At 37.8% G+C, this 25,000-nt stretch overlaps 1 protein-coding gene across 2 annotated transcripts in view; it reads right to left on the bottom strand.

Annotated features, from left to right (window-relative positions):
• LOC106872480 (leukocyte tyrosine kinase receptor) overlaps positions 1 to 25,000 on the bottom strand; it is a 466,463-nt gene that overhangs the window by 220,452 nt on the left and 221,011 nt on the right. For both annotated transcript variants that reach the window (XM_089349709.1, XM_089349710.1), the window contains exon 4: positions 2,052 to 2,208. In XM_089349709.1, coding sequence (XP_089205835.1) covers positions 2,052 to 2,208 — 157 coding nt within the window. The remainder of the gene's footprint in view (positions 1 to 2,051; positions 2,209 to 25,000) is intronic.

The raw sequence follows: 25,000 nt of genomic DNA on the forward strand, positions 1-25,000 counted from the left end.
TATTAGCTCAATATACACTATCTTCATAAACAGAAAATGAGAGATCAGCTGATCTAAGCAGACAGATTTTATGTTCATACCTGACGAAGTACAAGAAAACAGACACATGAATCTAATGATCCAATGATGTCATAAACAGTCCGTGTCTCCACATATGTACAGAGGGAAATCTTTTCTCACTGGACTGTTTTTTCAGAATAAAGCCATTTCCCACGTTCAAATGTACTTGAACATGTATCTTTGTACGAATTTGTTTTATTCAACTGGGTTGGAAATGCAGACTTCAGAAAGCGCAATGCCTCATGATCAAAAAGACAGACACTAGCGAAAAACGGAAGAGATGAAGCGGTGATCTTGGGGGAGAAACAGCAAGCCCATGTCAACCAAATGATGACATAAATTGAGTAAGGAAAGAAGAGACACGTCAATAATAATAACAAAAGACCATCAAATTAAGAGCGTGAAGAAAGTATTTGTACCATTAAGCAAATACAACCTTAGCAAGTAAAACGAATATTTCCACAATATGTTTTCAGTTATACATCGCTCTATCACTCTCTCGCTCTAGCTATCAGACTATTAAATGTCCTTATGTATCGGTTGTCTCAATGAGATTACAGTCTTCGCTTCATTGCATCATCCACTTCCACAAATTAGGTCCTAATTGTTTGACTATATCCCTATCCTATCGTCTTGAAGGTCTCTTCCAATCGTTTGGATAGCACTCAACAGTTGCACGTTCCATCTGTTTTCTGTGAGCCTTAAGTTATATCCGACCTAGAGGAAGTGGTACTTCATTAGATGGCTTTGCTGTTCTATGACTTTGGCATCAACAAACCAATTTATTCATTTAAGGCGTGTTTGAATTAAGAAAACTGTCTAAGTTGTCCATCTCATGAAAAACATAATAATACACGTACACATGTTTTAAACAGAAACAGATGCTAAGGTTCTACTGCATATTTCGTTTTTGTATTTAGTTTGCAAGATTCCTGATCTGAGCACGTGTGCAGAAACAGATTTTATTGTATATGGGTGTCGGGACGTCATTATTCCATTAATAAACACATGCAGTAGTTATATTAAATTTTAAAATTATATTCAGTCAATTCGTTATCTATTTAAGCAATTAAGTAATCAATTGCTTGATTAATTGTTAGGTCAGTCAGTCAGCTTGGTGAATCCTTTCAGTGCTATTCGCGACCTCGTCAATGACACGTGCTCTCTAATCTAGATCTGGTTCAGATTTGTCTCGATTAAGTCACCTAAGTGTTAACGATTTGACTAATAATTATAAAAGAAGTGAAATAGAAACTAGTGCTTGTGATTGTTATTGACATAATGACTCTCCCAAGATACAACTAATTCTATATATGTATTTGCATCACTTTGTAGGAGTCGTGTAATCCTAGAAAGTGTAAATACCTACCCCATTAAGACTTTAAAGTCAGATGTAATGCTTTCATTCTACAGTGTTAAGCGGTTAAGATAAGAATTTTATTTGATGAGTCACCAGGCTGTCAGGAATCATTCCAAGATGGAATAAAATTTAATATCAAGAAAGACAAGACGCAAGTAGTAGAAATGAACGCTTGCTCAAAAACACAATATTAATCTTTACATTTGGATTACTCACTAATATACAAATATCTTAACCATGAAATTAATGACAATGCTATGAAGAATACCGCATATTTTTAGTCATTATTGCTTCAGAAAATTACTGTTGTTGTGTGCACTACAGTAAGTTCATATTTAAAGCATTTACACTCAATATACTTTTCTGTAAGTAAATACTATGAATATTTAATTTCAGTGCATCAAGCATTCAGAGCAATGGTTACAATTTGTAAAATACTACTACTTAAAAGTCTGTTTCTGAAAGTACTGTAGTATTAAAGGAATAGCACTGACCATATCGCATTGACGGCGATAAATTGGCTCTTTGCAATATCGAGCAGTAATAGTTTATGGAAATCATTCTGACTTAAAGGAGATAGCTGAAATACTCTAATATGCATTATTTGCTTAAACATTTTTTTTTCGTTTACCTGTATTCTCCAGTTCTGGGAACAGTCCAAACTTGAACGCCTGGCATTGATGGATGTATAGTAATTGAATCCAGTTTGGTGTCTTTATAAGCAGCATCGCACATTTGCTGCTTGGGACCAAAATTCCTTTTCGAATTGCATGTCGAGAATCGTACAACTACAAAACGGAATCGAAAAATAATTTTAAAGAACGAATGAGACAGTGTACATTAAGAAAACCAATATCTTAAACAATATAAAATTATTTGTTTCTTTAATAATTTTTCTAAATGCTTTCGATTTATGTAAGTTAGATTCTTCTCTGAAATACCAAAAGATAAAAAATTTACATTTGTTTTAGAGTATTTTTTTCGAATAAATTAATTTTTCTAAAGATAAACATATACATATAGATATGTATATCTAATGCCCCTTTCTCGGTGATATACTTTTGCATGTTTTTTTTTTTTTTACCGAAGACAGATAATATAGAAGCAGAGGACATTGACTTAAAATGAATAAATACCAGACAGTTTCATCAACGTCAGTTGCCAATAAACATTTATCAGATTAATGGAATTTATGCAACTTATTTATACCATGTAAACCATGAACATTTTAATAATATTTCCCAAAAGCATATTATGTACAATGTAATATGCATTTTGGAAATAATATATAAACTTAATGAATTAATTGTCAATGATGGAACGATATAACGCAAAAATATGTTTATTAGTGATACATAAATAATTAAAGCAAAAATACTGTATTTTTTATTCTCATTTTTAATATTCCCATTTTGAATGGAATTATTCTACATTGAATGAAATTATTCTCATATGAAATAGTATACAGCTCTTGCTTTCATACTTCAATATTTTAAGTTGAAATTTAAACTTAGATGATAAATTTAAACCTGTCACATTATGCAAAATGTATTAAAATTTACATGATGAAAATAATTTCATGAGTAATTATCCCAATAGATAAATGGAGTTCAAGCAAAATAGAAATAAAAGAAAGCATTTTAAGCAATATAACTAAACTTAGGAGAGTTTTAGACCTGCTCCCTACTATTCTTATCGATTCGGTCTGGAACAAAGGAGTTATACCTAGGGCATTTTCACAGGACAGTAAGATAGACACAGTTAATTTTTCTCTTGAAAGGTTGGAGTCGATGGCTGAAGGAAAAGTAAGCTCACGGGGAAAAGAATTTCAGGTAAGATCATAGCGTTACGGGAGGAAGAAATGGGTGTAGTTGTTAGTACAGAACATGGGACAGTGGATGTAATGCACGTAAGGGTGAGTGAGTTGGGAGTTTTGAATAAAAGTTGTAGGCAACAAACAAACTCCAAAAAGCGTAGGTTACTGTAGATTGACAGAAAATGCAAAGAGAGAGAGAGGGGGGAGAAAAAGAAAGAAAGAAACAAACAAACAAACAAACAAACAAACAAACAGGTTTGTGGGTTATGTTTGCAGAGTATATGACTTCAAACAAATCGATTGAGTGACATTTGGATGCACTCAAAAACATCTATATATGTAGCACCAGCACAGTTCTCGATTAGGAATCTTTATTTGTATCATTGTCCCAGTAACTTCATATTTATTATTTTGAACATAATTCGATGAAATTAAAGAAATACCATTTAAAACTATTCTTCTAATGACACAAACCTTGAGTTCTTCTGGGGAAGAGAGTCTAATCGATTACAAGACTCAACTGGTACTAATTTCATCGACTCCGAATATATGAAAGGCAAAGTCGACCTCGCTGAAATCCGCCATAGAAATATCATAAACATCATGGTCGAGGTCATTTCATCACCAAGTATTTGTTCAACGCTTTTTGCGCAAATTTATCGTGCGATGGATTTTCACCGGGAAGACAGGTTCAGTTTACTTTTTGATGAGGTATAAACGTGTTAATTTAGTCACGTATCACATTATCAATAAAATTATATCTGAATTTGCAACCTCGTACCGACAATCTCATCTCAATTGTAGCATATAAATTGATCAGTTTTCATTATACATTGGTGAAATTTATTAGGGACGACTAGAAAACGGAGAAGTATTTTGAAGTAATCCGGCCGATATATCAGTAATAATCATATAACACATATGAACTCCTTCGAGATCCGAATATTTAGTTTATTAAATCGTTACTTTCATAAACAATCTATGATTGTAGATGGGATTTCAGTTTATCCTTATTGATAACATTATTCGCTTTGAAATCCACAATTATACGTTTGAGATAAATTTCAACAACTACAAGACGAACAAGATAAACAACACCACAAACGCCACAAACAACATATCTGCCAGCATCACAAAAACAAATTTTGCCGATGCAACGAAAGAAAAAAGAACAATATTAACATTCACCCAAAAACAAATCAATGACACAAAATCCCTTCTCACGAAAGAAGGTGACACTGTACAAATACACATACCAAAAGCAATTATTGAAAATACAAACAAGAAGCACATATCATACAGACTTATCAACAAGAAAACGAAGCGACCGGAGAATTTCTCCACCCAAAAAATTGAGATTTGTCTCAAACCGATATGGCCCTTTCAAAGTCATGTTACTTGGGGACGAAAATTTGCCACGGTCCTAGTACGCTTTAAGAGCGAACAGTTAGCGAAGGAATTTTCAACACTCTCTCTCCACACAGATGACTTGGTGATGATACCGAGTTATCTTGGACAGAGAGTGACGAAGGTGACAGTAAAGAATGTCCCTTCACAAGTGGAAACACAGTGGATAGTAGGTTCTATATGCCTCGAAATGGAGGAGGCAAATATATTAGAAATTGCTACTGCAGAGGAGAAAAACTGGGAAGGGGGAAAAAAATCCAAGTCCTCCTCCACATCACTGAAGAGGAGTGCCAAAAGATCCCCACACACATCCAACTGGCAAAGGACCACAAGTTATATGTAGTGGTGGAAGGAAGGCGGCCACGTTGTTATGTATGCGGCAGCGAGGCACACCTCAAGGACAGTTGCCCAACCGCCGCCAACCAAAAAAAGCAACAAGGGCAACCACCAAAACCCGGAAAAAACCCTACTACCAACACCACCATCAACAATCAAAACAAGAGAAGCACAAGCAACACTGGCAACTGAGAAGACAACAGCATCTGCAAAAACAACAAGTGAGGAAGCAGGGGAAAAGAAAGAAAATTCCAAGACTGTTTCCCCTTCCCCCACATCACACACACCTCACACAAATAACAAGCCATCAGCACCAACAAAAACAGCAACACAACCACTCACACAAGCACACACAGACGCTCACAATTTGCCCCTACCCCCTTCAGATTCCTCAGAACCTTCGTCGGAAGATGAAAGTAATGAGGAATGGCAAATAGCCCAGAAAGGAAGGAGGAAGAGGAGCAAGAAAAGAAAAGCAAACACAAACAAAGCAGGGAGATACACAACTCCCGAAAACACTCCAGACACCAACACAAGCACACACAACTACAACACAAGCAACAAAACCCCAAAAGCAATTACACACACAATGCTCACTGCCATCAACACAAAAAACTCAGAGTTGATGGAATACATCAACACAAAAACAAACATAACAAACGAAGACATAAAAACCAGCAACCACCCATACACAACACCGCCAGAACACATCAAAATACTACACATAACACCAACCCTGCACCACACACTAAAATCTATTTTTCCAAAGGCAGTTGGCAAATGCCAAAAATACCTGGCGAAAAAACTATATAGTGATCTCCTCGAAGAAAACCCGAAGGAGGAGACACAAAAACTCTCAAACGGTAAGTGACTCTCTTTATAAAACTTTAACACTCAAATCAAAATGATGCTCAAGATTGGTTGTGTAAATGCGCGTGGCTTGGGGTCCCCTTGGAAACAAGGGTACCTCCTAAATGACATAAAGTCACATAAACTAGAAATCATAACCATAAGCGAGACCAGACTCCATGATCCGCGGGCCCTATCGTCCATGTTTGGCAGACAGTTTAACATTTATTTTTCTCCCTGTCTGCCGAGAATGGGCGGTAGTGGCACGGCGGTACTCTTTCGCAAGAGTCTGGATCTCGAAGTAAAGACAGTATTCATAGACCCGGAGGGTAGATTGGTTGTTCTGGATGTCGATGGCAGCGATGGGTGTGCTTTTCGACTCATATCAGTATACGCACCACCTTTAACAGGTAGGCCGGATTTCTTCCGACGTCTAGAAGTATTCCTAGGAACGTCTCGTCCTTTACTTTTAGTGGGGGATTGGAATGCTACCTTGGACACGCATCTAGACTATGTGGGCAGAGATAGGAATAGACGGGGATGCAAATGCCTCAAAGACCTGCTCAGACGCTTTCAACTGTCTGACAGGTACCGACTCGATTACCCGAATGCGCCAATGTGGACATGGACAAACCGCATCGGGTCGTCGAGATCGTATCTAGATAGAATACTGTGTAGGAGAGTAGATAGAGATAGCATAGGGTGTCCACAATTTCACATAGTCAGCTACACGGATCACAAACTTGTGACGTGTACGCTAGACTTAGATAAGACACATAGGCAGGGCTCCGGTTACTGGAAACTAAACGCGTCTTTCCCGTCGAGACCAGTTTTCAGAGACCGGATTAGCACGTTAGTAAAGAGGGCTTTGACAGGAGCCATCATCAATAACAAATGGTGGTTTGCCCTCAAGAGAGCAATAAAAGCAGAAGCGGTTAGGTATAGCAAAGCACTAGCCATAGACAGAAACAGAGTAGAGGGTGAACTAGTTAAGAAGCTAGAAGAGGCAATTAGAAGTGGCATCGCATCCGACGTTTTGGCGGCGAGGTTGGCCCTTGACCAACACTTCAACGCCAAACACGAAGGGTGCGTTGTCAGGGCTAGGATGCGTGCTCTAAGAAACGAAGGTGTTGGAGCCGCACGAGAGGCCCGGGTGGCGGAGGCGCAACAGGGCAACAAAGCCACCATTCGGTCTCTGGTGGACGAACAGGGGCGCGAACTGCTCGAGCCAAGCAAAATGTGTGAGGCCTTTCAGCGGCACTTTGCTCGACTGTTTGGGACGAATGGCGAGCGAGAACGCAGGGTGGACTTCAGTGCCTACCTGCACAGCCTGCCACGACTCTCGGCAAGAGAGGCGGAGTGCTGCGAAGGTGCCATCACGGCGGCGGAAGTGAGGGACGCGATGGCGGGATGCTCGAGGGACAAATCTCCGGGTTTGGATGGTCTGCCCTACGAGCTTTACAACTGTAAGCCAGACTTGTTTGGAGACGTCTTGGTGGCGGTGTACTGCAACTGGCAGCAAAACGGGAGCATTCCCGGTTTTGTGAGTCGAGGAGCCGTAACGCTGCTGAAGAAAGATCCAAACAAGGGGAACGTCATAGATAACTTTAGGCCCATCACTCTGCTCAATGCAGACTTGAAAATTTTGGCCAAGGTGTTAGCCAAGCGGTTGGCGCTTGTCATCGAGAAACTGATCGGCAAGGCGCAAACGTGCGCGGTGCCGGGCAGGAGCATCCATGACAACCTCCATCTGATGCGCTACATCATAGAGAGGGTAGTTAAGGAACCTGGCATGGGTGGGGCCCTGATCAATTTAGATCAATCGAAAGCTTTCGATAGGGTAGACCATCAATACTTGGAGGCTGTCCTCATAGCAGCCGGCTTCGGTCCATTTTCCGCGGCTGGATGGCTGCCTTGTACAGAGGCATCCGTTCGGTAGTTCGCGTCAATGGGCATCTATCAAGACCCTTCGACATTGTACGTTCGGTCCGTCAGGGATGCCCCCTCTCGTCGCTTCTGTACGTGTTGACTCTCGAGCGACTACTGCGGAAGCTGGCGACGCTGAGGGGCATCCCGCGAGAGTTGGGATGCGGGAGGTGCGTGTCGGCATACGCGGACGACGTCACCGTCATAGTGTCTAGCCAAAAGCACATCGAGCTTGTCGGCGAGACACTGAGAGACTACGAAGCGGTAACGGGAGCGAAAATCAACCGGGATAAGTCAGTGGGCTTGCGGCTCGGCACGTGGAGAAGCAACCCCATGCCGTCAAGTAGCGCCTCCGTCGTGGGACGTTGGACTGACGGTCCGGTTGAGATGCTCGGGGTCTGGTTTGGTCCAGACCTCCAAACGGAGAAGAACTGGGACGAGATAACGAGAAGGGTGGCCACTCTAGCCCGGCAATGGGCCGAGAGGAAGCTTTCCCTGAAAGGTCGGGCGGAGGTGGCGAACACGTACATCGCGTCCGTCATCTACTACCGCCTGACCGTCGTTCCTTGTCCCGACCCTACCATCACCAAACTGGAGCGCATCCTCTTCCGCTTCTTGTGGAAAGGAAGCGTTCCGATGGTTAGGCGATCCGTTTGCTGCCAACACCCGTTAAAAGGAGGACTGGGCATGCCGTGGTTGATGATGCGCAGACACGCGCTGAGACTGCGACATCTCCGGCTCTACGTAGACAGCGGTGAACAGGTGTGGTCACCGTTTGTGCGGCGCGCTTTCCCGCAGCTCGTCTCCATGACCGAACTGCAGTCATGGATCAAGAAGAGGCCGAGGAAGGGCGAATGGCACCGCGAGTGTCGCGCTGCTCTTCGGCAACTCCAACAACCCGGGTCAACCTTGAGCGACTGCATCACAACTAACGCATTCTATAGTGGATTAGTGGAGGGAAGGTACGACGACGACGATCTCGGGGCGAACCTGGGCGTCGACGAGGAATACCTGATCCGCCTGTTTAAGACGACCTTCGGGCCGGGACCTATGGACAACTTCCAGAGATCCCTGGCCTGGCAGTGCTATCGAGAAGCACTACCCGTTCGGGATAAGCTCTACAGGCATGGCTCGAGAAACACGGGGCCGACCTGTCCGAGATGCCGGCAGAGCGACGAAACCGTTCTGCACGCACTCGTACAGTGTCCCACCATTTCCGAGCTGTGGGCTTACGTCGAACAACTGCTATCGCGTGTGGGACGAGTCGGTCTATCAGCCGAGTCTATCGTGAATATTGTCGCGCCTCCTTCCTTTAAACGGGAAGGAAGAGCTATTTTCATCGTACTTGTGGCTATGGCGAAAGAATGTGTATGGTGGACGCGTCTGAAAGGTCTAGAGACAAAGACTTTCCTCTCTGGGCAATCTCTCATCAACTTCTTCAAGTATCACCTGAAGAGGAAGTTGAGAGTAGAAAGGGAAGTCTTGTCTAGTGAATGCTTCAAAAAAAGATGGGTGAATGTAGCAAGGATGGCACGTGTGAACGACGGAGCCATCTTGAGCATAACCCTATGAACAAGAAAAAAAAAATAAAACAAAAAGGCAAAAGAGAGTCACTTACTGTTATAGTTTCTTCAATGAGAATATTGACCAAGGTTACCGTGGTCTTTTCCGTGGGCTTTTCCTTCCACGGCTAAACCTAAACTGTCCTCCCCTCTTTTTACACGAGAACATTACTGTGTGATACACGATCCCTATTGATCGGCCTTTCTTTTTCTTTTTTTTCGATCCCTTTTGATCGAACTGCCCCTTTTTCCCTTCCTACGATCCCTTTTGATCGACACCACCAATTTTTTTTTTTTTTTTTTTTTTTTTCCTTCCTTCCCCCTCCCAAAAAGAAAAGCTCTACATTGTATTTGTCCCATCTTCGTTGAGCCCTGTGTGGCTAATAAAAGAAATGTATTTCAATAGAAATTTTAAAAATTGAAATTTAATCAGCTATACGATGATTAGATATAACAATAAACAAGTAAGCTTTAGAATCAGAGTAACTCTTTTAGAATTAAGTATTCCCATTTGCAATGCAGCAACCAGTTAACATGTACTCTTTTACTCTTTTACTTGTTTCAGTCATTTGACTGCGACCATGCTGGAGTACCGCCTTTAGTCGAGGAAATCGACCCCAGGACCTATTCTTTGTAAGCCTAGTACTTATTCTATCGGTCTCTTTTTGCCGAATCGCTAAGTTACGGGGACGTAAACACACCAGCATCGGTTGTCAAGCGATGGTGGGGGGACAAATGCAGACACACAAACACACATACATATATATACATATATACGACGGGCTTCTTTCAGTTTCCGTCTACCAAATCCACTCAAGGCTTTGGTCGGCCCGAGGCTATAGTAGAAGACACTTGCCCAAAGTGCCACGCAGTGGGACTGAACCCGGAACCATGTGGTTGGTAAGCAAGCTACTTACCACACAGCCACTCCTGCGCCGCTACTCTATCTCTTTCTCTTTCTCTTCCTCTATCATTTTCCCCCTCTCGTTCTTCCTCTTTACTACTACGTATCTCTTTTTCCCCCTCGTACTTTCTCTCTTTCTCTTTTCCTTTCGTTGCTCACCTATTCTTCTACTTCCTACCTTTGTTTCTCCCTCTACCATTCTCTCTCTCTTCCCCTTACACCGGCATAGTCACATGCTTCCGGTCAATAATCCTTTTCTTCCTTGGCTATCGCCGAGCAAACACGCGAACAACTTCGTCCCTACTTTCAAGTTCGTGCCTCACAGCGTTCACACACACATAATTTTTCTCGTCTGGCCGTAAAGCCTTTTCTGTTTGTTTTCCTGTCTTGTTTTTTGTCCGCCACTACATTCCTCCATGGCAAGATTTAATTTGTGTATACAAATTTAATTTGCGGTCCATGGGAAGAGCCGTTTTAACGATGCGTCCTGCCCAGCTCTTCGAAATGCCGGTGTTAAAACGGGGGTAGCTGATGAAGTAGAATGTTCTCTATGTGGCTTGTGTGTTTTCTCGTCTACGTTTTGTTTGCAATGTCCTGTACCCAGATATGCACCTATACATACAGGTGGATGTCGGTATTCACATACCTGTACGTGTATATGCATATACTCATTTACTATTTGTTTATATATATATATATATATATATATATATATATATATATAATAAAAATTTATATAAGGGCATTGCTATACATGAATGCCTCACACTAAGAGGGACTCTAAAAGTCAAACTACCATAATAAACACATTTTTACCGAATGCGAGGGTGAGGCATTCATGTATAGTAATGCCCTTATATAAATTGATAAATATATTTATAGGGAATAAATGATGGATTTTTCCCTTATGAGGTTTTTTCACGCTAACTACTTGATAAATTCTTACAAAGACTTTATCCTATTATATGAAACATATATATATATATATATATTATCAATCACATTTACTTTAAGGTATATGCTTTGTATATTTGGGTATGGCGTGGTACAGAATACTCGGGTATGGCGAATGACGTGGTAGAGTATACTCTCACAAAGCTCCGGTTGTTAATACACCGGAATATCATAGACAGACGAGATAACTCACCTCAAACCCCATCCAAGAGTGATGGACATCGATGTTTCGCCATTTTGGGGGCTTATTAACATCACGTATCCAAACAGGATCAGAGATTTATCATATCACCAGTCCACGACTTATTTGCATTATGCGTGAAAACGATGTACTTGTTTATCTGCAGAATGCACACGTAAGAATAAGTTCAAATACACAACAGCTGTAATGTTGGCAGATGGCGTGTGCAATATATATATACATACATACATACATACATACATACATATACACACATACACACATATATACATACACATATATCTATATATATACATACACATATATATGTATATGTACATACGCACACATATATATGTATATATACATACGCACACACACATATATATATACATACACACACACACACATATATATATATACATACACACACACATATATATACATACACACACACATATATATATACATACACATATATATGTATATATACATATATACACACACACACACACACACACATATATATATATATATATATATATACACATAGAGAGAGAGGTGGTAGAGAGAGGATGAGAGATGCGCGATTTTGTCTTCTGTGAGTGGCAGCCGGTGCATTCTCCCAAGTGAAACCTCGGGAAATTCAAATAATAACTATCTGCATGATAAAATTACCAACTTTCTGTGAAGAAAAAGAGCAGACTTTAAGAAAGGAAATGTAATTGAATTTGAAAGAATATTATTGTAAAGTAACGATTTATTTCCAGTGGTTAAAAATTTACACTGGTTAGCACCAATCAAGTAAAGATAGGAAATATTATCAAATTAACCTAGATGAAAGAATAGCTTAACCATTTAGGCAAATACTAATGTGATTGTATAAATGCTTATAACATTGAAATACCCAGTTAACAAAAATAAAATAAGACCATTCCTTGTCAGATTGAAAAAGCTGTAGGGTTACGATGAAAGTTTTTTCTACAACACAAGAAGACTATCATTAACAATTAACCATTTAGAATTTAAACTGACCATATCATGCCAAAATATTCTGTTTTATGTTCAAACCAATCAGTTCTGGCATCTCGCACCTACCCCACAATATGCAGTAACATCATCAAAACCCTGAAGTTACAATCAATTTAAAACGATGCGAAAATGTATTACTTTTGACAAGAGTAATCCGAATGCTTAAGAGTTAAGGAGTAGTAACTGCAAGTTTTGTGATAATTAAATTTAATTAAAGTATTGTGTGAAGTACTTTATTACACAGCTTGTAATACTGAGAACAATAAACTACCGAATATTAATTCCAAATGTTCCCACAAGACCAACAATTTCGAGAAGGGGGTCAGTCAATTACGCTGGTTCTAGTGATCAACTGGTACTTATTTTATCAACCCCAAAAGGATGAATAGCAAAGTCGACTTCGGTGGAATTTGAACTGAAAGCGTAAAAATAGACGAAATGCCGCTTACCAGTTTGCTCGGCGCAATGACGACGCTACCTGCTGGCCACTTTAATAAACTACTGAATATTAACAAAATGACCAGCGGGCATTGGAAAAAAAAAACTTGGATAAATAGGTACCGCATAAAGCTCAATGAAAGTCAAAATGTTCGGCGTTTTGAAGTGCGCTCGATGCTCTTTCTGCGAAACACCAATGATCCTTTTCTTGACCGAATAGTCACTTGTGAGGAATAGTGGACCCTTTATGATAACCGTAAACGATCAGGTCAATGGCTTGATCGTGATGAGTCCCCGAAACATTTCCCAAAGCCATAGCTGCATCAGCAAAAGATTATGGTGACTGTCTAGTGGTCTGCGGTTGGTGTTGTCCATTACAGCTTTCTGGAACCCAATCAGAGCATTACAGCAGATGTTTACTGCAATCAACAAGCTGAAATACATGCTCACTTGCAAAAAAATGAGCCCTACATTGATGAATCGGCGTGAGCCAATTCTGCTCCACGATAATGCAAAGCCACATGTTGCAAGAATGACGCTGCAAAAACTCACAGATGGGGATACAAGACTTTACTACATCCTCCATTTTCTCCTGATCTTTCACCCACTGACGACCATTTTTAAAGCATTTAAACACGTTTTTAAGTGATAAAACTTTCAGATCCAAACTAGAGGTGGAATCAGCTTTCAAAGATTTCTTAGCATCACAGCCAATAAGATTTTATTAACGAGGCATAAATAATCTCGATGATCGATAGCAGAGATGCATAGATGATCACGGCTCATACTTTGACTAATCAAAACGCTTCTATTGTAAATTTTTTCAGAATAAAATTATGCTTCTGAAAGGGCTATTATTTTCGGAACAGCCTAATAGTTGAAGGAAAACATGATTCTGGTGTCGAATCAAAAATCTGTAACATATTACGTCACCTTGCATTCATGTGAAGCAACCAAGTCTTGCATAGACTACTTGTGATAACCTAGTTAAAAGGAATAACAAAGTATAATGGTCTTGCTCTCACAACATATATGGTTGATTGGCAGAATATTTAGATCATTAGGCGCTTGACTGAATGCCTGGTAGATTTGTTCTGACACTCTGCGCTCTAACAACAAATTTCACTGGGGTCATCTTTGCTTTTATCTTTCAAGATCGAAAATACAAAAATGTACCCACAAAGAGCGATAGTTTAGCAGAGCTGTACAAATTTGTTGCGGTATTTGTACCGTCTCTTTGCATTCTGAGTTAAAATCCAGCTATGGTCTAATTCGATAACAAACTCGATCTGTCGCCGGTTCAACACCCACACATAACACATGAATGTCTTTAATGAAGCACACTCAGTTACAGATTTCGAGCTTGGTCTTCGTTATTGGGATGCCTTCCTCCTCCAACCAGTTACAGAGGCCCTGTTAAGTGTGGTGAACTCTACCTTCCCTCCTGATTAAAATATGGAGCAAAATAAATTGTCTGCGATTGCCTGGTAAATTTTTATCCAACAGTTTTTTCTATCAGACACTAAATAATTTTGACTCTATTATTCTATAAACTACGCTTCTCTCCTTCATAAATATAAATTCTTCTTTTACTATTTCATCAAACCGTATTGCCATTGTTTATTCTACGATCTTTGATTTTGATAAGCGCTATATTTTTTGCTGCTACAAACCATTATCCAAATACGTAATTTTTGAAAATTATCGTTAACAATTTTCTTCATCTCTCGTCCATCATCGCTTTCATTTCCAAATAGCTGACAGCCAAAGCATTATAGGCAGTTATATTAGTTTAATCTATAGCATATTTGGCTGAACTATATCCTCTGAATATTTTCCCATCTCTGTACCCCGAAATATCGACCCTGTACATTTTTTCTTTTTCTTCCTCTTCTTTCCTTCTCTCCCGGTATTTATTTTTTCCAAAACAGAGTCCCTTACCCGTTTTTGCTTTACATGTCAATTTCTGTTAATTGTAATTGTTTTCCTATGCATTCATTTTTACCATTGATGAGGTAAGGAAATGTATTAAGACAACAATAATTTACTGAGTTGTAACCTACACAAAAAACACTTCGATAAATATATAATCATTTATTCGTGCGCATCTGTGCATGTATGAGCTGTGTGCGTGTGTGCGCACTGGTGTATGTATATATATATATATATGTATGTATGTACGTGTGTATTTGGATGGATGGATGGATGTATTACGTAGCCTTAACTTGGCGACGGGTCGGCTAATGAGATCAAATATGTACCGAACTTTCAAATAATAAGTATTGGTGTTGACCTGTCCAGCTAAAACACTTCGAGGTGATGCCCTGCATAGCCGAAGTCCAGCTACGGAAAGAAGTGAAAGATTATGTATGTATGTATGCGCAGAATTTAGGTTATTTGAAATACGTTTGTTACATATTTCAACTGCTAAAGGCAAATACACTGCAGTTACCGTGGAGAAAAAAATCTCTCATATGGTAAAAAGCTGTGAAAACAACCAGTTCGTTCAGCGTCACCATGTCAAGGGAATCTCAGGCATCGATGTTTCGAATTTTCACACCTCTTTACCTTAAATTCTGCTCATAACCAAACATCGCTTTGCGCTTATGGCCCGTTAATATGTATGTATGTATGTATGTATGTATGTATGTATGTATGTATGTGTGTGTGTGTGTGTGTGTGTGTGTGTGTGTGTGTGTGTGTGTGTGTGTGTGTGTGTGTGTGTGTGTGTGTGTGTGTGTGTGTGTGTGTGTGTGTGTGTGTGTGTGTGTGTGTGTGTGTGTGTGTGTGTGTGTGTGTGTTAAATAAAATAAAACAACAAAACCAAGGCTGTGTGGGATTTATAGGATGTTACACTTGCAGTCCATCCTACATATATTTTTACTTTTATTTCCTTTTATACTTTCTATATCCACTCTTTTCCAAACTAAGTCCATATATTGAGCTCTATTATTTCCCTCTAGTTAACTCTCTCATATCGTCTCTGGTGAAGAGATATCCCTGATATCTGTAGGATTACCTTTCTGTAACATTACCTTTCTCTTTATAAATATCATATAAATTCCACAAGAAGTATTTAAACACCGAATTATTTATGAAATAAATATATATATATATATATATATATATATATATATATATATATATATATATATACTAGTGCGAACACGCTATTTTTAAGATAGCGTATTTTACATTGAATTATATATTTGTGTAATATATATATACATAATTATATATATAGAATTCAGTAATTAAACGTAGAGCAGAAACGTATTCGCATCCGATATAAAGTAGCTGAAATATTTGCAAACTTCATAGTCCGATAGTACTCATGGTCATCATGTACTAAACCCAGTTTCATTGCAGCCTTTTTGTAACTATTGCGAACTACACCATTAATAGTCTTCATATCTTCAAATGATGTAGCTCCGGGAACATGATATAGTAAAGCTCTCAAATAGAATCGCTCTTGTTCCTTTGGTGAAACAAAGCAGATACGCCCAATAGATGTATTATTTTTTCTGAGATGCTACATTTTCTTACTATTATTTCATGTGTAAAACGCAGACAAATCTGTACATTGTAATGTACGTGCAAATGAGTTAGCTGGTGATTCCCAGTTAACTCGCATCTATTCAGTGAGAGTGGACCTGTCATGTCTGATGATAACATGTTCAAGATTATAATTGTAATTAATGTAAATGCACTGTTGTTCGGGTAAATGAACTGTAAGTTGTTGGACTGCAAGTTATGAACCATGTAATTTGAACCCTAAAATCCTCCAGACTGTTTCTGATAAGGATACATAGCGACCATTGACATAATTTTCAATTTCATCTTTGTGTGTTTGTCGTACATTGTCCACTAAAATTGACTGTCACCTGATCATGACCTTTATGAATATATTTGCTAATATATTTAACTGATTTTACAAATGCACATATCTCTACATTACAACAACCTCCATATTTGACTAAAAAGAAAGGGGAATATGGCTCTACTGAACGATTATCTAATTCAACATTAGACTTTGTAACTGTAAAACCATTATTTCGACGTCGGTAAAGTGGATAGCTATTATAACTGTGTAATGTACTTTCTTGAAAGTGTTTAGCGAAATGTTTTTTACATTTCTCATCAACCATATACACTGCATTGAGTTTATCTCTTCGACATGGACCATGTAGCATGTTTTTGGTGACATGTTGAAACAGAATTGGTTGTGTTTGTGGATTTGGAAGTTCTGCATAAACAAATTTATCATAATGTTCTGGATCTTTTTTTAATATGAACAACATACGACAATGGGGTAGTCCACGCTTTTGAAATTTTATAGTCCACATGTAGCCTGCAACCTCTTCTATAACAGTCTTCTCTAAAATATCATGCAAGAGATCCCTAAGTTTCATATTAAATACTGTCAGTTAAATCTGGTCTGTCAGCTGGTGTCTGCCCTGGATAAAGTTCGTCCGTGATACCGGTCGAGCAACGAAAACTTTAACATAAATGAAAATTAAATTACGGAGATGTACTTGCATAGCAAGTGACTTGATCTGAGATTGTGTGCTGAAACAAAAGCAATTGCAGCACGGAAGATGATTGTAAGCCATTTAAGAACACACAAAAACACATTAGATTGACTTCGACATTTAGATTTAATTTGTGTCAAAATATTTTCGTCGCTCTGAAACCGCGACCTGTTCACTGACAAAATTTCATGCTGCATCTGCATCTACGACGAAAATATTTTGACACAAATTAAATTTAAATGTTGAAGTGAATCTAATGGTTTTTATGTTTTCCTTGAATGGCTAACAAATATCTTCGAAGCAGCAATTGCCATATATATATATATATATATATATACACATATACAAACATATAATGTAAAGAAACCACAAAAACCCTTGTGAAAAATAGCAACCCAGGGTTTCGTGGATGAAATGCATATCAGATCAACTTCAACATAAAAGAAAACGTTGTCTTATGTATATCGGAAAATCAGGGCTAATGCAGAATCGCACTTCTCCTTGAAAAATACATGTTTTTAAAAACTATTTTCAGATTCCTATGTTTTAGATGCTGGAGATTACGAATATGCAAAAAAAAACCCTTTTCAAATGTCACTCCACTCCTCCAAATAAAAATTTTAAACATTTTTCGGAATTTTTTTTTTAAACCATATTTTCCAAATTTAAAATCCCCTCCATAACCTCTCCTTCCCCCAAACATTAAATGTTTCAAAGTTCAGGCCGCCTATCCGGCGGACCCGGCGCACTGTCACCCCACCCACCCACAAGCACACACTTACACAAAAACAGATCTTTTTGATTTTTTTTTCAGCGGATTCCTATGTTTTCGATGACAGAGATTCCGATTATGCAAGAAACCATGTTTTCAAAATTTTAATTTCAATATGCATATAGATATGTGTATAAAGAGATGTATGTATGTATATATATATATATATATATATATATATATATATATATATATATGTATATAGACAGACAGACAGATATGAATAAACGGATAGGGATGAATAGACAGACAAATAAATAAATGGATGAAAAAGCTAAAAATTTAAGATTGGTGTGGCGGGGCTGGTGGTGAATTTTGAGCCCCTTATTAAACTTTATAACAGCAATTATTAAACATTAATGTTTCTCTTTCATAAAATGGTGTATATTTAATTTACATTAAATTATTATTTACGATAATTTAAGGCAAACATAAGCAAAACGCAAATTCTTTTTGTCTATATTTGATTTCGATTTGCATCAAAATTTTAAACTGGGATGGGGTGGGGGTCTTGGTGAAATTTGAAAAGCTGTTTTTGTTTTGTTTTTTTGCATATTCGTAATATCCGAGATAGAGTAAACACTATGCAATAAATATTTTTAGATGTCTTATATCACAAAAACAAATCAAATTATATGAATAGATCGCAAGATTGATACACGAAGTAAAAATTTCAAATAGCATAAACGGTAATTTTTATCTTCAGCCATGCGCAAAAACATGTACTCCAGTCTGGAAAAGGCTATAACTGGTTAATGTGTATCACTGGGTATGCTTAACAGAACATACAGAGAAATATATTATTAATGATCCGATATATATATATATATATATATATATATATATATACATACATACATACATACATACATACATACATACATACATACATACATACATACGCGCGCGCGCACACATGTATATTTCATTGCACACAAACACACACACACACACACACACACGGACGCGTACGCACATTTATAGTGTATGTATGTATCTATCTGAGTGTCTGTCTATTTCTCTATTTATCCAGCCATCCATCCATCCATTCATCGGGATAGATAGATAGATAGATAAGCATACTATTTCAGTCCATGTTTCCAATTGGTTTCGTATTGGTTACTAAAACCAGAGTTTTCATAACAGTACGGTTAATTTAAAACATGTGTTTACAGAGATGTCAGATATGTAAAAAGTAGCATAGTAATATATTTTCCACACGCACCACCTCTGAAGAGCAACCAGTATTATTTAACCTTGAAGTTACATTGCTGCGTAATATCCGAGCTTAGTATCCGATGTGAAACCGTTTGGGAAAGAACTACTGCAACGGCTCTAATAGTCTAAGCTTTGATTAATATATCCCGCTATCGATAAATATACGAGTGCATTTTTATCCTGACTTGTGGGTAATTACGGAACTCTGTATGTATGTTTTTATATATATTATATATATATATATATATATATATATATATATATATATATATAGAGAGAGAGAGAGAGAGAGAGAGAGAGAGAGGAGAGAGAGAGGAGAGAGAGAGAGAGAGAAGAGAGGAGAGAGAGAGAGAGAAGAGAGAGAGAAGAGAAGAGAAAGAGAGAGAGAGAGAGAAGGAGAGAGAGAGAGAGAGAGACTAGATCTCTCTCTCTCTCTCTCTCTCTCAATATATATATATATATATATTATTAAGGTGGCTATTCTATTCGCAATTTAAAACCGATGGGCAACAAGTACACATGCCACTAAAGTGACGGATTGTGCTAGTAAGCACCAGCATAGCTAGAAATATGAATCAAAACAACTCTTAGCCACGTGAGAACACTTTTCTAATGACTGACAAGGGAAACAGGCTCCCTCTTAACGACAAGCGAGATGGAATCATATCAGGGTTGATTTCAGTTCAGATTTAATCGATCTTTCTCAGTGACCCATTATTCCGTCGCCGAGGGATAAAGAATCTAATTCAACTTGTCAGCCTTATATAAAACACTAATATATAGATATATATATATTCAGGTATACACCGTTTTTCTATCAGCTTATTGTTGGGCACTTCTTTTCTCCGGACATACGAGGATGCACTTAAATGCTCATGATCACCAGTCTAGTTCACTGTGCGGTCACAGGCGGCGCTGTGTGTATCGCTTGTGTGCGTGCATTATTTATTTGTAAATGCCGACACATTATTACTTGTTCATTCCGATACAAAAATTTCAAGATTCCGTGTTTAGTTAGTTTAAAGTTACTCTTTATTATGGTTACTATTGATATTCGAACTGATAGCGTCAGTATTATTGCAAAATAAATATCAATTCATATCGATCCAAGGTACAATAGAACTGTTGAAAAACATGGATCGTAGTGTTTTGGTACATAATTAGTAATTAGTAAATGGTTAGAAATCTGTTGATAAACTATTATTGTGTAAGCAAGAATACTCTGGCAAAGGTTAATCCGTCAAGGCTTTAGAACTAAAGAAACCGGAGAAACGATGGTGCTCCTGTATATATTGTATATGTATTCGTGTATATATGACTATATTTTATATATCTATATTTTTATTCATTATGTTATATCAGTACACACCAAAACAAAAGTATAGAACAGTCATTTTCATTGTTTCATAGGGTATAATGTTCCCAGTAACTTATGCCCAGTTCATAGTTTCAATTAACCTAACGTCAGCACCTTACACTTTTTCACTCTTAGTAAGATAATTGCTTTTCCTTCTTGAAACCTGAGAATGTTGAATAAGTATCTCTGTGGACGAGAATACACAGATACACACATATATAAAGTGCGTGTGTGTATACAATATGTATATACAATTATATATATATATATATATATATATATATATATATATATATATATATATATATATATATATATATATATATATATATATATATATATACAATTAATATCATGTACACCCATACAAACCCGAACAGAGAAACACAAATACACACAAACACACTCAGACATCGACACACACACTTCCTGAGAGAGAGAGAGAGAGAGAGAGAGAGAGAGAGAGAGAGAGAGAGAGAGAGAGAGAGAATGTTGGACAGTTTGATCGAGATATAGATAAGTTTTTGTATGTTGTGTGTGTGCGTGTGTGTGTGAAGTTTCAATATATTTGATCTTCACAATATATTTACTCTATCAGTAGAGTGACAGCAACAGTGAATGACAAATATTATTCTTAAAATTGCTTTAGAATAATAATTCATATATTATTATATATATAAATGTCACTAAATTTGACTAGGGTATTACAATACCGTACGTCGCAATAGAGAAACGGTGTTGTAATACCCTAGTCAAATTTAGTGACAACTATATATATATAATAATACATGACTTATTATTCTAAAGCCTTCGACTGCGTGGACGTACGGCTGCGATTCGTGGACAATGTTGAAGGCAGACGAGAAAAGAGTGAGTGCTTTTGAAATGTGGTATTACCACAGAATCCTTAGAGTGAGGTGGACAGAAGGAAGGAGGAACAACTCGGTACTAGAAAAGCTCGATTGCGAGATGACGCTTCGGCGAAGCATTATGAAGCAGAAGCTACGGTTCTTTGGCCACGTCATGTGCCTGGATTGTCTTGAGCGAACGATTATGACTGGTAAGGTGAACGGCAGACGTAAAAGAGGCAGACCATCCACTTCTTGGCTGAAAGACATCGCAGTCACAGGATTTTCTTTATTCTCAGCTGTCCATGGGACAGAGGACAGGAGAAGGTGGCAAGACATCGTGATGACCACAGCATCGCATAGTGCGACACCTGACTAGAAGAAGAGAAGAATTACAACACCTACATTGCTAGAAATAAGAGCTAAAAAGCTCTAATATTGTAGTTAAAGCACATAATTGTATACATACGTACTGAGAGGGACTGTAATCGCCTGAAAGCAACGGTCGAGTATACAAATATGTGCTTTAACTACAGTATTAGAGCCTTCTAACTTTTATTTATTGCAATGTAGGTGTTCTAACACCCTAGTCGTATTTAGTGACAATTATAATTTTCATTTTTGGTAAAATGTTGCACTCTGCTGTCTATACTAATTTAAGTAACAGGGGGGTCTATATAGAGATGACGCCTTCTTTTTTTCTGGGCAGAAGTAGCAAAGTACAGTTAGAAAGGCACAGGAAAAATTTCTTTAGACTTTTCAAAAATTTAGGACTAGACATTACTATAGGTAAAGATTATCGTAGAATGAATTTTCCTGATGCTACCTTCTGTCTTGATACTGGACTATTTGAACCATTTCATAAACCAAATTATCATATTAGGTACATTAACGTAGCATCCAACCATCCATCCTCGATTATACGGGGACTAGTTAAGAATATTTCTACAAGAACTTCTAGATTATCGGCTAATAATAAAATTTTCGAATCAAATGCAACCTATTATAATACTACTCTAGCTAGGGCTGGGTACCGTGGAAAAATCAATATATACAAGAAGCAGGCATACACAACACTGGTAATTCCTCCAACTGTGATACACGTTGTATACCACCACAGCGTCACGGTTTGAGAACTCACTCAGATAAAGAATACAAACCAGGAAGAATTGGTCATATCAATGAACTACCAACGACAACTCATAGACACACACGACATAATAATCCAACTGCTTGTTCCAATCCTGCGCAACACACACGATCAAATAAAACTAACAACAGATATAGGAATCAGGATGTCCTCTGGTTCAACCCGATTTTCGGTTCGTATGTTTCAACCAAGATCGCTGGAATTTTTTTTTGCTTCTATGGACAACTTGTCCATATATATATATATATATATATATATATATATATATATATATCTTGTAATTAGAGGTACCCAGGAAATACATCTTGTCAGAATTTAAAGGTAGACCATTGGATACTTACTTAGTAAACCATTGACATCTCGTTTACGTATGCTTGACAGTTGTAGTAACGTAGGTTATCTCCCTTGTGGGTTTCCTTTTCGTTTTCTTTACAAGCGTCTCCTGTTTAAACGTTATTCAAACGACAACTGACGAACGGTTTTGTTCTCAGCTTGTTAAATGGCGGAATAAATAATTATTTCGACCAGGAAACCCTGCGTAGCTGTAATTACAACATTTGTGGTTACTTAAGATTATCTTTTCTCTCGTAGCTGATCGAGTCACTCTCTACTTGTTGAAACAATACCACATAATGTGTGTATCAGTGGGTGTATCTATCTAATATATATATATATATATATATATATATATATATATATATGCACGTATGTATATATATACATATATATATACATAAATATGTGTGTATGTATGTATTCAGAGAGGGAGGAAGAGAGAGAAGGAGAGGGAGAAAGAATAAGATTAGATTGACAGACAGACAGACAGACAGACAAACAGACTGATGAAAGCTGATATTAATATTGATATTGACACAGATGTATTGCTGATATTTTGTCGCCATCGAGTATATCCAGCTTCTGCGCTCAAATTACAGAGAAACTACTTTCCACTCATGAAATCATATATTGACAGAGGAATACAAAAGTATGTTATCAAAACTTCACTCCTTAGACTTCGAACATCACTGCAATGAATGTTGCAACTTTCCAGGCAGTGAGAGACCCGCCGCTGCTCCACCTTTCTTAAAACCCTGAGAAGATTAGGCAAAGGCGGCTGCAACTACCTGGTCATTGCGTGCGTCACTCTGATATCGAAGCATCCAAATTAGTCTTGTGGAACCTACATCATGCTGATGTAAGACGAGAAAAACGTCGTCACACTTATTTAATCTAATTTTCCTTATTTAATCTAACTTGTGTTGGTGTTCCAATGGCATATTGATAGAATGGAAAGATTACAAATTGAGGTAGCAATTCCTTTGCGCATTTCTTAATATGTTCACTATAGAGTATTATTCTTGTAACATTCTGTTCCTTCTAAACCACATTATGTTAAACTAACAAAACCTAGTCATTCCCAACAATTTTGATTATCTCCTTTATACCGAAAAAATCTCCGATTACCTTCCCCTGTCTGAAACACCATATTTCACAACTTAGCGAAGACATGACACAATATAGGTAAAGAAATTTGAGGAATTTGAAAAGAAAATACGAAACCGGTCATTTCTCTAAAAACAATGTTACTTTACAGAAAATTTTATAACATTTTTCTAACATAACTATTTAGATATATGTTGCTGTATTTGGGGATGGTCATATTGCCAGTTTAGCCAATAAATTTAAATATATCCTTTAACCATATAACACGAGCCTTCTGTAGCTTTTCACTCTATTTTGTCTTTTATACATCCAACCACGTGCTTTCACATACCAACTCTCTCACCTATATATATATATATATATATATATATATGTGTGTATGTATGTATGTATTATAGATAGGTTGATAGATAGATAGATACATACATACATACATACATACATACATGCATGCATACAGACAGACATGCAAACACACATACATACATACATACAGAGAGGGAGAGGGGAGAAAAAGATCGTTGGATGGTTGTTGACTCTACTGAGTTTGTGAGCATTTAGACTGATTTACCCTCTTAATCTAGAGGTTTTGCCGATTTAGTCCATGGTGGCCTAGGAATGGACTTATTGTGCTGGTTAAGTTGTTATAGTAACGGGTCTCTTTTTGTGAAGTCTCTGAGTCGGCATCATATATGTGAATTGGTATTTGTGTGTGTGTGTGTGTGTGTGTGTGTGTGTATGTGTGTGTGCGTAGATATACATATATACATGTATGTATGTATACATATACACACATACATGTGTGTGTGTACATATACATACACACGTGTATGTACATACATACGTGTGTATGTA

This window comes from Octopus bimaculoides, chromosome 3 (genome assembly GCF_046866305.1).
Source record: "Octopus bimaculoides isolate indiv1 chromosome 3, ASM4686630v1, whole genome shotgun sequence".
Classification (NCBI taxonomy): domain Eukaryota; kingdom Metazoa; phylum Mollusca; class Cephalopoda; order Octopoda; family Octopodidae; genus Octopus; species Octopus bimaculoides.